The sequence below is a fragment of the Trachemys scripta genome, chromosome 10 (genome assembly GCF_013100865.1).
Source record: "Trachemys scripta elegans isolate TJP31775 chromosome 10, CAS_Tse_1.0, whole genome shotgun sequence".
NCBI lineage: Eukaryota > Metazoa > Chordata > Testudines > Emydidae > Trachemys > Trachemys scripta.
This window is the reverse complement of record NC_048307.1, coordinates 15,841,542-15,854,561: the sequence shown is the minus strand read 5'-3', so window position 1 is coordinate 15,854,561 and position 13,020 is coordinate 15,841,542. Positions and strand designations below refer to the sequence as shown.

At 42.1% G+C, this 13,020-nt stretch overlaps 1 protein-coding gene across 2 annotated transcripts in view; it reads left to right on the top strand.

The window, feature by feature from the left end:
* The window catches only part of EEF2K (eukaryotic elongation factor 2 kinase), a 50,187-nt gene extending 40,282 nt beyond the window's left edge, over positions 1 to 9,905 (top strand). For both annotated transcript variants that reach the window (XM_034782929.1, XM_034782930.1), the window contains 4 exons: positions 288 to 476; positions 957 to 1,081; positions 3,677 to 3,855; positions 6,249 to 9,905. In XM_034782929.1, coding sequence (XP_034638820.1) covers positions 288 to 476; positions 957 to 1,081; positions 3,677 to 3,855; positions 6,249 to 6,358 — 603 coding nt within the window. In that variant the 3' untranslated portion in view covers positions 6,359 to 9,905. The remainder of the gene's footprint in view (positions 1 to 287; positions 477 to 956; positions 1,082 to 3,676; positions 3,856 to 6,248) is intronic.
* The last annotated feature ends 3,115 nt before the right edge of the window (positions 9,906 to 13,020 follow it).

Below are 13,020 nucleotides of genomic sequence, written 5' to 3'. Positions count from 1 at the left end.
TAGACTCCTGACCCCCTCCTGCACCGCAACCCCCTGCTGCAGCCCAGAGCCCTCTCCCACACACTGAACCCCTCATTCCCAACCCTCACCCCCACACCCCAACCCTCTGCCCCAGCCCCTCGCCCCTCGCAAACCCCTCATCCCTAGCTCTGTTGCGTCACGGGCATCAACAATTTTCTTCAACTGGGTCGCCAGAAAAAAAAAGTTTGAAAACCACTGCATTAGAGCCACAGTTGGTATGTCTGTTTAACTTTTCTAAATAAAATGTCACTCATGCTGTGTTGTAGGTCCATCTGGCCATGGTTCGCTACCACGAAGCTGGACGTTTCTGTGAGAAGGATCAGGAGTGGGATCAGGAATCTGCTCTTTTTCACCTGGTGCATGCTGCTGATTGTGGAGAACTGGAAGCCATCGTTGGGTTAGGACTCATGTATTCCCAGCTGCCACATCACATTCTTTCAGAGGTCACTTCAGAGGTATAAAAATACTGAAAATACCAAAATACAAAGTAAAGCATCCTGGGATCTTTTGTGTCCTGTCTAGTCTAGGAGCAGCAAACCATCCTGCCGAGTGATAATACTAATATTATATTCACTGCGATATCCAACAATCCCAGGCATGCATTTGGAGGGAAGAAGGGTGGTCCCTTGTGATTAAGACCTGGAACTAGGAACAAGATAACCAGCTTCTTTTCCTGTCTTTGCCACAGATTAATTTCATGGTTCTAGATAAATCATTGAGGCCTATATTTTCAAAACTGGCCTCTGGTTTTGGGTCCCTCACTTTTTGGTGCCCAACTTGGACACCTTGGACCTGATTTTTCAAAAAGTGCTGAAGACCTGCAACACCCATTGACTTTGTTGGGGTTGTGGGGGTTGTACCTACAACTAAGGGAACAAATGATGGAATTTTAGATATATCCATTTTAGTATTTGTTTCTGCTTTTGCCTTCAAAGGACACAGAGGAAAACCGAGGAAAAGGATTTGATTATTTACTGAGAGCAGCAGAAGCTGGAGACCGGCCTTCCATGATTCTGGTAGCAAGAGCATATGACACAGGTGTAAATCTTGGTTCAAACAGGTACTGTGTGTGTGAGCTTGTATGTGTGAATGAATAACTTATTGTAGGTTAGAATGTTTGATTGCCCATGCAGAAGATTTTTTTGAATTGCAGGCTCTCACTTACATGAGTGCTAATTATTATTAGTAGTAGTAGTATTTACTGAATTTTATGGAGATACTTCAAATTTACACAGGTGTAAGTGAGAGCAGAATTTGTACTATAAGATTATATCACCACAGAAGGGAAGAGTTACACAGATTGAGAGACAGATCCTGCTCTTGGATACTTGCGTTGCATGTCCCATTGATGTGAATGGGAGCTGTGTGTGCATGTTTGAATTTGGCCCTGATATTCAAGTCACACTGGTTTATATGTGAATAAGGCTAAGAGATTGCTGCCCCCACATCTCCGGGTAGCTGCAGTAACTCTGGGATGCATACCCTTACCCTCCAGGGGCAATGGCCGATGAATCCACATAACAGTCTAATTGTCCCTATACATTGGAACCACACCACTGCTGCTGCTTTATGGGGCACTCCTCACCCCAAAGGAGCAGGCAGGATTTTCCACTAAGGCTTACATAGGGCTTGCACAAGCTTGCTGCACTATAGCGACTTTCCCCCTTACTTATGGTAAGGCCTGAGGCTTTCTCCTTTGAGGTCAATGGTAAAATTGTCATTGGCTTTAATGGGAGTAGGGCCAGGTCCTCAAAAAGTGAGGGTCAGTGAAAAAATGAGTATAAAAACTGTCAGTGTGAAATGTAGTCACTTAAAAATTGAGTCACTTCAGGTGAGTTTTACCATTACATTTTCCTGTTTTTAAAAAACATTATTGTTCCTTCCTTGTTGCATTGTGAAAGACCCAAACAACCGGGGAAACAGACAGACTGACACAAGGAAATACTGAAACTGCCTGTAAACAATGCTCTAAAATGTACAAAGTAAATACATTGAAAAGATAGAAGAAGAATCATTTTTCTAATCACTTTCAGTCATTGTCATTCTAGTTACTTTTAATAATGATAGCAAAAGATGTCAGAGAAGAGTGTGATTTTTTTTAAGTTGATGTCGTTATTTTAAATCCAGGATGATTTGAAGTTTTAAACTGGCAAATCTCTTTTCATGTGACAAGCACTCTAATTCAGTGGTTCTCAACCTTTCCAGATTACCATACCCCTTTCAGGAGTCTGATTTGTTTTGCATACCACAAGTTTCACCTCACTTAAAACTGCTTGTTTACAAAATCAGACATAAAAATACAGAAGTATCACAGCACACTATTACTGAAAAATTGCTTACTTTCTCTTTTTTACCATATAATTATAAAATAAATCAATTGGAATATAAATATTGTACTTACATTTCAGTGAGCTGTATAGAGCAGTATAAATTAGTCATTATCTGTATGAAATTTTAGTTTGTACTGACTTCGTTTTTTATGTAGCCTGTTGTAAAACTAGGCAACTCTCTAGATGACTTGATGTACCCCCTGGAAGACCTCTACATACCCCAAGCATTACGTGTACCCCTGGTTGAGAACCACTGCTCTAATTATAACTTTAAAATGGCTGGTCTCATTTCGGAGCAGTTTAATGACAATTTTTATAGATAGGCTATTAAGCAAGCCCTGAAATTCAGAGTTTATAATGGAAAAGGCTGATACAGCCAAAATTACAACAGGATGGCTCTGACTCAAAAATACATGGTGTGGTTTGCCACAAACTACATAGCATCTTGTTCGCTAATTTTGTATATTTTTAAAATGTCATAATTTTAAAAAAAATACAATATTAGATTAATTTTCCGATGTACCAAACACACCAGGTGGTGGATAAGGGATTACACCCTTCTTCCTTTTGTCTTATTAATAATGCCAACCTTGAATGGGACATATTAATATAGCCATTCAGCTCAGAATCCAGGAAGATTGTGTGTGTGCATTTGTGATTCTCTCCCAAGATCCAACCACAAACCAAACTGTGCCCACTTAAGATGCCAAAACAAGATGCCACTCAGTCAGTTGCACAGATCTTCATAATATGATCATCCCTTTTAATAATAACAATCATCCCTTTTATTTCTTATATGTTTTGATCAGCAAAGAAACACTTAACAAAACTGATATTAAATTATCATTAGGCTTAAGAATTAACATCATATTGAAATGAATGGGGCAGTTCACACCACAGCTATTTCTTAAGGCTCAGACAGACCTCAGTTTGCACTTGATTTGCAGTTTTAATGTTATCTTTACACGCATACAGGCTAAAGACTTGCTTTTTTTTTTTTTTAAAGAAAGCTGAGATTCTAGAGTATAAGAATGCAGCCTCCGAAAACAATATGAACTTGTCGAGCCATTGCAATCCATCATTTCATCCCTGTGAATCCCAAATGGATGTAAAGTGAATTTAGCCCCATTCATCATTAGGGGGCTGGATCCTGTAATGCATATTCAGTGGGACTAATCACCTGCTTAAATGTAAGCACATGGTTAAGTGCTTTGCTGGATTGGGTCAGTGTGCTCAGCACTTTGCAGGATTGAGCTCTATAGCTCCAAAGTAAAACTTCTTCATTTCCCGGGGTAACCTGTTTTAAAAATTATTTTAAAAATCAGAATCCAAGACTGGAAGGAAGCTCTGCACTGGTACAACGCTGCACTGAACATGACAGATTATGATGAAGGGGGTGAATACGATGGAACTCAGGACGAGCCCCGGTATCTGCTCCTGGCGAGGGAAGCTGAGATGTTAATGACAGGAGGGTTCCACCTGGCCAAGGATCCCCAAAGATCGGGTAGGATGTTGACTTGGTCCATTCCTGTTGGTGTGCCGTGTATGTCCATTTTGCTTAATATTTGAATGAGTCTAGGTACACATTGGGTGATGCTTAACATGCCATTCTAAAGGTCCTTGAAGGGTGGGTTTAGAGGACATGGATTTGCTGTACTAGGCCTTAGAATGCAATATTTGTCCTGAGGCCTCTAAGCTATCTCTCCATCTTAGGTTTTTATGTGTCCCCTCCCCCCCCCCCCCCGACTATAGTATCTGTATTGAATGTATTTATCCACCCCAGACCCCTGTGAGGTAGGGCAATGCTATTATCCCCATTTTATAGATGGGGACCTGAGGCACACACAAGAAGTCTGTGGTGGAACAGGAATTGTATCCTGATCTCTCAAGTTCCGGGGTCTTCTGAGTCCTGAGCTGGACATCAAGTCCCTCTCCTCATCTTCATCGTCACGCAGAAGGAATCCCACCTCCCCCTCTCACCTGAATGATCCCTAACCTTGCCTGGTTGAACACTGGAGGATTCCTATGGAGTGGGCCAACTGTCTGCCAGGCCTCACCCAAGCAGGCCAGCAGCTTCACACCACCAGCCCGGCAGCCTTTCTCCCTGCATGTAGTTATTCTGTGCTCTAAGCTGGTCCCTCTCCATCTCATTTGTATCCCCTTCTCTAGTAGTGGGAGACCAGGCACAGAAGAAGTGAAAGTCATTGGCAGAGAGCGTGTGCCAGTAATGAGTGGGCAGATTCAGTCAGGACTCACTGCAGGCAAAAATCCTGATTTGGTTCCTGGAGCCAGCAACTTTCTTTCGTCTTACCAGCTCCCCAAAACCACTTAGGAGCTGGCTTATTCTCAACTTATAAAACAGCTGTGTGTTAGCCAATGCTGCAGGACAGTGCTCTTCACAATTTTTGAAGTGGGGCCACTTTGGCAAAAAAACTTCAATGTGAGAGCCACATCAACTCAACACTGACGGTTGAACACTCCAAATTGTTTGTTGGTTGATATGATAATATTACTGTTCTTGGTACTATTGCTTGGGGTGCAGGAGGAGGTATGAGGGGTGGCTCAGGGAGAGGGCTGGGGCAGGGGCATGGGGTGCAGGAGGGGGTGAGGGTGGAAGGTCTGAGAGGGAGTTTGAGTGCAGGAGGGGACTCTAGGCTGGGGCAGAGTGTTTGGGTGCAGGAGGGACTATGGGGTGCTGGCTCCAGGAGGAGGTACGGGGTGCAGGGGGGATATGGGATGCGGGCTCTGGGAGGGGGCTTGGCTGGGGCAGGGGCTTGGGGTGTAGGAGGCGGTATGCTCTCTGCCTGCCCTGGCCCCATGCTGCTCCCGGAAGTGGCCAGCATGCCCCTGCAGCCCTGGAGGTGTAAGGCAGGGAGCAGAGGTCTCCACACGCTGCTCCTGCCTCCAAGCACCACCTCCACAGCTCCCATTGGCCAGGAATGGGGAACTGTGGCCAATGGGAGTTGTATGGGCAGTGCCTGCAGAGAGGGGCCCAGGGGCCGCAAGGGCGCGTTAGACCCTTCCAGAAGCAGCATGGGGCCGGGGCTGCCCGAAGTAAGTGCTGTCCCCTTCAGTGGGTAGGTTCTGAATAGCTCTTCCACCACCCAACCTGCAGCCTCCCGGAGCCAGCCCCCCAAACCCCTGCCCCAGCCCTGAGCCCCCTCCCAGAGCCAGCCCCCCATATTCCCTCCTGCACCCCAAGCCTGAGCCCCCTCCCAGAGCCTGCACCCCCTGCCTTAGCTGCAGCCCCACTGCCGCTGGAAAGCGCGATCGACAGGGAGCCGTATTTAGGGTCCACTGGCTCGCAGGCCTTGCAGTGAAGAACACTGCTGTAGGATAGGTGAAACTGTAATGGCTCCAGCTAATGTGAGGCAAAACTAGCAAGTGATATTTTGTGGATGCCTTAGACAGTGGACCGAACCAGCTCCAATCCTCCAGTGTGGCAAATCCCTTTTGGCAGTACTGCTCGGCTCCCTTGAAGATCATTGGCTGCAGTGGGAGTTTTGGGTGCCCAGCACCTCGCAGGAGCAGACATTTGACCCTGAGTGCACGACATTCTAATTGGTTCGATGTGATCTTTATGTTTGCTAATAACATTCATAAGACTTTGTTTAGCTGGTTACTGGCCTGTTGCATTTATGATCCTTGTAGGGACATCAGAAAATGTCACTCTGCTGCCATATCAGTAGTTAGCCCTGTCTCTGAATTTTAACATTGTGTGCCAGATTCTTAGCTGGTGTAAATCAGTATAACTCTATTGATGTCAATGAAGCGACCTGGATTTATACCAGCTGAAGGTCTGGCCCTGTAACTTGACCTCCATTTTTTTTTCTGTTTGTAGAGAGGAAGAAACTTTTTTTCTTTGGTCTGACATGACTCTCAAACTGCTTTTCCTAGGTGAGTTGTATACAGAAGCAGCAGAAGCGGCAATACAAGCCATGAAGGGCAGATTGGCAAATCAATACTACCAGAAAGCGGAAGAAGCTTGGGCAATGATGGAGGAATGAAACTTCAAATGAGGCAGCTCTTGTATATTAAACATAATTTTTATAGACTGTTACTTTGCAAAAAAAAAAAAAAAAAGATGTATTTTTATGTGTCGTTACTGATTTGTGTTTTTCATATTTTAATTTTCTAACTTTATTCTGAGGGGGAAAAAAAATACAAATGTAGGTTGTATTTTGGGGATACTATAAATGTACTTTTACCTATACTTCAAAGCTGCAGTATCTATGAATTCGATCTTTTATAACTTTTAACTGTTAGATGTGAGGAGCCTGATTAATTTCTGAAAAATGAAGCTGATGTCAGCTTGCGTTGCACACTTTTGTTTTACATAGCAGAGTATCAGTATGTTTATTTCTTTCTACTCCTCCTCCTCCTCCTCCTCCTCTCCTCCTCACAAAAAACACACATTTCTAAGTTCAAAGCACTTCTACACCAGTATTTGGTTTATTTCAGGCACTTCTTCATTTTCCATGTAAACATACATGCAGAAATTCCCTTTTTTAATTCCCCTTGTGAAATAAATCCAAGAACCGGAGCAATCAGGAATGGAATTATGCTAATAATACTCTTTACAATGCAGTTCTCTGTAAAAATGGTGATATTGGGGGCACCATGTTTATTTTCTTCCTTAAGTGATTCCAGATGCCGTCTTCTCAGTTTGCAAATGAAAAAATGCTTTTTCTAAGTGCTCGCCCTGAAAATCAAGCTGGAACTTGAAAGTCAAGATGGTTTCTCTTTAGGTCGCTCATCACCAACAATACAAATTCCGCAGTCAGAACTTAGCTAACAATTCTCTTCATGAGGCATTCCAGCACCCTCTCCCACATATGTATGGCCTCTGAAAAGAAGTAAAAACTTATTTCAGTCAGAAAAGTAGTTATAACTCTGAATTCACACAAGGAGAGCAGGTCCATTGAATATAGGAGTGCCATTTTTATGTAGCAAACCTGTACTTTAAAAGTTGTAAGTAAAATCTTGGGTCTATTGAAATCTGTGGCAAAATGCCATTGACTTTTATGGGGCCAAGATTTCACAGAGGGCTAGTCTACACTTGAAATGCTACAGTGGCACAGCTGCTGCTGTAGTGGTTGGTTGTAGACACAACCTAACCCCTCCCATTGGCATAGATAATCTTAACTACATAAGTGAGGGGTTTGGATTTTTCTTTTTCACACTCCTGACTGATGTAGCTGGGTCGAGCTGATTTCGTTGTGTAGACCAGGCACAATAGTAAATGGAGATTTTTTTGCAACATTTTCTATTGTATCTTATTGTCCTAATACAATAGTCTAAGTTGCATATCGTCCTACTGGATTTATGATGTGCTTCCTATAAGATACTATAAAAAAGTCTGTTGTCTGCTGATTTCTTTATATCATTTAGTTCTTACAGTGAAATCGCCATTCGTAGTGCACTTAACATTAAGAAATACCTTTCCCAACCATTTCTACATAGGGACATTTAAAGAGGTTAGAGAAACTGACATGCCATGTTCATTTACTACCCCTCTATTCTAAATAATTTTGTGCTTAGGTTATATAAAAAGCACTCAGACTATAATTACTGTACAATAGATTTAAGCTGTTTGCTGAATAATCTATTCAGCAGCTCAATAAAATTTGAGTGTACTGATTCACTAAATAATAGCCGTAAAGGTACAAAGTTCATCTTCTGTTGTACTAGTGATTCACAGTCTGTAGTTGCACACCTGAGTTTTGGCCCCTCTGATGTTCACGCTAAGATATACTAAAGGATCTCTGTTTTTCATAAGTCAATAACATATTAAAAAGGCTTTATATACCTATTTGTTAAAGAAAAAACATATTTGTGCTGGTTGCAAAAAAAAAAATCACCTCATTAGATACCATTTAAGAGAGAATCTTAGACTAAGTTCATAGTTTTATTTCAAGAGTCCAGTGCCATCTGTATAGCAACTGGATCTATTTATTGGTCTTATTTATTTAGTTCTGATTTTTAGGTGTTTAAGATTGATAGATTACTGTCATCATGGGACATGCAGCTGCAAGGTGGATCCTTTTACCATCTTCTGAGAGTGTAGGTTGACACACACAAGGGTTAGGATGACAGTGTCATTATTAAGGGAAGAGAGTGTTGAATATTTACTATTGCTCCAGCAAAGCATTTAAGCATCTTTAAGCACGATTGATTGAAGCCCATTGATTTCAATGGGACGTCTGTGATGCTTGCAGTAAAGCACATGTTTAAATGATTTGATGGAATGGGTCAGTAAAGTGTTACACCTTTCTCTTCTGTGTGTAGAGTGGGTCGTCTCTGGGGTCATCTTGGAAGTATACACTCTGAATCACCAATTGTTATTTAAAGTCAGATAGCTGGGATGTTCTTAATGGGAAACTGCAGTTTAGGTATAAGATTTTGGCGTTTTTACATCTAATTGCAGAGATTAAGGGGCAACTCCTACCCCTTCCTCTGTAGCATCCACACAGCTCCATTTGAAATGGAACAGGTGCAGTTCTGCTGTATTCCATTGAAAATGGAACGGGTGCACAGAATGTGGTGATACCCATTCATGCTCATAAGCAATACTTCCTTAGTGACTTCATTTCCTTCCCGCTGGGAAGCACAGTTGCAAGAAAATGTAAGCTCTGAGAGACAACTGCATCGTTCAATCATGCAAACCGGTAGACTACTGACAAGCATTTATGTATATCTGCGGGAAAAAATTGGAACAATGTGCATGTAGTCTAAACGCTGCTTGCATACTAGGCACTATATAAATAAATAATATAGATAGATAAATAATATGTTTTTATTGTAAAGGTATAAAAGCTAATCGTAGTTTTCCTTTACGAAGAAGAGTTGATATAGCTAACACACACTTGCCCGCTATAGAAAGGGGAGGAGATTTGAGTGTTTAAATTCAAAATATAAACACAAGGCTCAAAGAGGGTAATTATTAACACCTTTTGGCATGCAGATTAATTCACTGAATTGTGTTATTGGTACAATTACAGAAACTTCTTCATAGATTTGAGGCATATGGAGTTATACAACTCAACAGGCAAAATATTGTCATTGTTAATACTTTGTCTACAAAATCTTTTGTTACTGATTTAGTTTACTTCTTGGCACAAACATGGTATCTTACAGATATTTTGGTGTACAACAGACATGACAGTCAATTTTTTTATTAAATTTATGTTTACATAAATATGCACAATTTATTTTATGCAATTCCTTTAAAGAGAAAAGTATGTTTTTGACAAACTTTTTGGAATGATCTTGCTGCATACTATATTTTTAATCTATTCACAATGAACAAATAAAATATATATTTTTAAAAATGTGAAAAAAAAATAAAGATGGGGCCTAGACATGCAGACTTGAATCAGGCAATAAATTCCATTGACTTCAGTGGGAATTTTGCCTGAGGAAGGACAACAGAATTAGGGCCCTTTTTTTTGCATGTAAGAAATGCAGAAATTGTTCATTTGCATCACTGACTCATGTCATTCAGTTTTATTGGTTTTGCTTTGCTTTGCCAAATAAAGTTTTCTTTTTGTCACATTCTGTCGTAGAACATCATTACATTTTTTGGTTTTGATTTGCCTCAATTATGATTTACTATTGCAAGCTCTGAAATATTCTCTACATTATTTTTATTATCTAACCCTGATCCCAACTACTTTTGACGGTCAGCAATAAATGAATAGGAAAAAAACCACAGGTGTATATCAAGAAAATTAATGTTTTTGCAAAAGGGATAAATGTATCGTGCAGTCACATTGACATGCAATTACATCTGCATGTGATGTAGATAAAATAAGAGACTTAAGACCCAATGCAGAAGGCCTAACTTGAGCAAAATGCCCACTAAGGTATCCTTATGCAGTAATCCAACCTTTGTGCAGCTTTGAAGCCAGTGAGGGTTTTGTCTTAATGAAGAGTGCAGGATCTTAGACCTGGTCTACACACGCATTTTGAACCAGTATAACTATTTTGGATAGGGAAGTAATTTTTTTACTGGTATGGTTACACTGGTACAACCCCTAGTGTGGATGCAGTTATCCAGGTATAAAGGTGCCTTCTACCAATATAACTTATCCCCCTTCTCCTTCAGTAATAAGCTATACCTATATAAGCACTTTTATGCCATTATAACTGCATCCACGTTAGGGGAACTACATCAGTAGAGTTAAAGCAGTACAACTCTGTCCCATGGTGGAGGTACTTAAAATAATGGGACTTTGTAGCATAGGAGCCTATATCTGTGTTTCTTCATCAAACAAATTCACTGTCAGCAGGATTTTCCTGGATTAAGAATGGTAGAATTCAGTATTAGATGTCTATTCTTTAGTTGAAGCTGGTATCATGTCTTTTTAATGAGCAGTAGGCAAGTGCAACAAGAAAGAGATACGTAGATGTTTTCATTCAGAAACCTTTATTTGTATCTCAGTGATGGCACGCAAAAGTCCAGTTAAGCAATATATATGGAAATACTGCCAGTGTCTTAATTACATGGACTGCACAACTCCCTTGGGTCTGATTCTGATCTGTTTACTTTGGTGTAACTCCACTCCTCTCAGTAGAGTTACTCCTGATTGACACCAGTGTTTCTTAGATTAGAGATGCGCCAAAATCAGAATCTCACATTTGAATCCCTTTGGATTTTGGGGAGATGTTAGAATCCCCGGATGAGTGTCTGAACCTGGGCTTTTGGCCGTGAGGTAGATCTGCTCTGTTGTCTAGTTTCAGTTCAGATGTGGCAAGAAGGTCTGGATGGTGGGTATCTCACAGAAAGAGCTGGCCTCACATGAGATTTCCACCGTTTGGGGCCCAAATCTCATGAGATTAGCTCATAAGAGTCCTGACCTGGACCTTAGTCTCAACATAATCTCAATATGAGTTTGTTCAGACCATCTCTGCTTTCACTAGTCATGGAATACTAAAGTGGTCTAACAAAGAAGATAGCTTGATTATAACATCTGAATTTTCCAAGCAAGCTTCTGTATTTAGATCAAAAAGGACTGCATATCTCTCCCCACCATACCCTCTATCAGGGGAGGGAACAGTCACTCCTGTCCATGTTTAACCCCAGAGGTAGAGTCTCTGCTCTGCTGAGCCTATTTGCCATGAATGGTTCATGTGAATACTGTTGGGAGCACTGACTATCCTCTAATGCAGTGGTTCTCAACCTGTTTACTGCTGTGGGCTGCATATGTGGCCCACAATGTGTTATGTGGGCCACTTCCATGCGCCAATGCGGCAATGGGTTGCATGATCTCACTAAAATGTCATTCCAAGTCCTCTTCTTTTTCCGCCTTATCTGACTCGTGTTCCATGGGGTAGAAGGGGAACCCCTGAAGGACACAACAGCACGCAGCTACAGATAAAACACACTCAGGCACCATTGTCGGTATCGTCACAGCGGAAAGTAAAACTTAAGCTTCGGAATGCCCCTCCCTTGCTCCCCTAAAGTTTCATCAAACAAGACATGCTTGTTGATACTTCTGCTTCAGAGTGCTTGTGCATTGTGCCACTCACAACACCAGCCATGATGAGTATGACCCACCAGAGTGAGGGCAATGAGGAGAGAATTGCTCTGGTGCATGAAACAGTACCAGGCAAAGACACTGGATACTGGCACCTTTTTCCACAAGCAGTGGTGATTTATCTGATATTTCACTCCTGAGTGTGACAAAGGCACAGAGAGCCCAGCTGCTGCTGGTGTCCTGAAGCAGCCCGATCCCATATGCTGCTAGCCTGTTTACTGCAATGGTGTCTGCCAAAGTTAACACCGACTTGCGTGGGAAAGGGTCCTACCAGGAAGGAAGAAATAAGGCTGTCATCCCTAGAAACCTTCAGGAGAAGACCGCAGTATACTTCCATGGAAGTTCCATCAAGATCTCACAGGAGGATTCAAGGGACATCCCTGTGCACATAAACAAACTGCTCCATGTAGCTCACCCTGCTTAATGCTACAGGGGAATGAAAACAAATAGCAACTCTACCTCTTTGTTGTACTACTACCTCTTCTAGTACGAGTACATTAATGACAAATCATGTCCTGTTAAGTTGGGATGCCATCAGTATTTCATAGTAATGTGAAATACATTTACATATTTACCAGAGAGATTCCTTCCCCTTCGTCAGGCTCATCCATGCTCAACTGCCAGGACTGACTGGAGTGTGGTGGAGTCTCAAACAGGTCCTGGCTCATGGCATAGCTGAAAACTCAGATACATGGCCGCCCTCTTCTTCGCCTCCTCATCCTCGCTGTTCATGCAAGGGCCTGTGACTCATGCTCCTCAGAGGTATTCATGGTGGTGTGCAGGGTGGTGGTGGAGTCTGCCAAGTATACCATGCAGCTCTTTGTAAAAGCAATAGGTCTGCAGCTTGATACCAGAGTGACTGTTGGCCTCCTGGCCTTTTGGTATGCCTGCTGCAGTTCCTCACTTTCACGTGGTACTGCTGCTGTTCCCTGAAATATCTCCTGTCTACTCCAAGCTGGAGCATGTCTGAAGCATGCAGCCAGGCTGGTGAGCTGGTCAGTAGCACACAACAGTGGAGAGCTGTTAGGTGAGCTCACCACGCTGGACAATCAGGAACAGGCATTTCAAACATTTGCAGGGCTTTAAAAGTGCGGGGGGAGCGAGGGTGGTGCTTCCGGTTTATGTGAGCT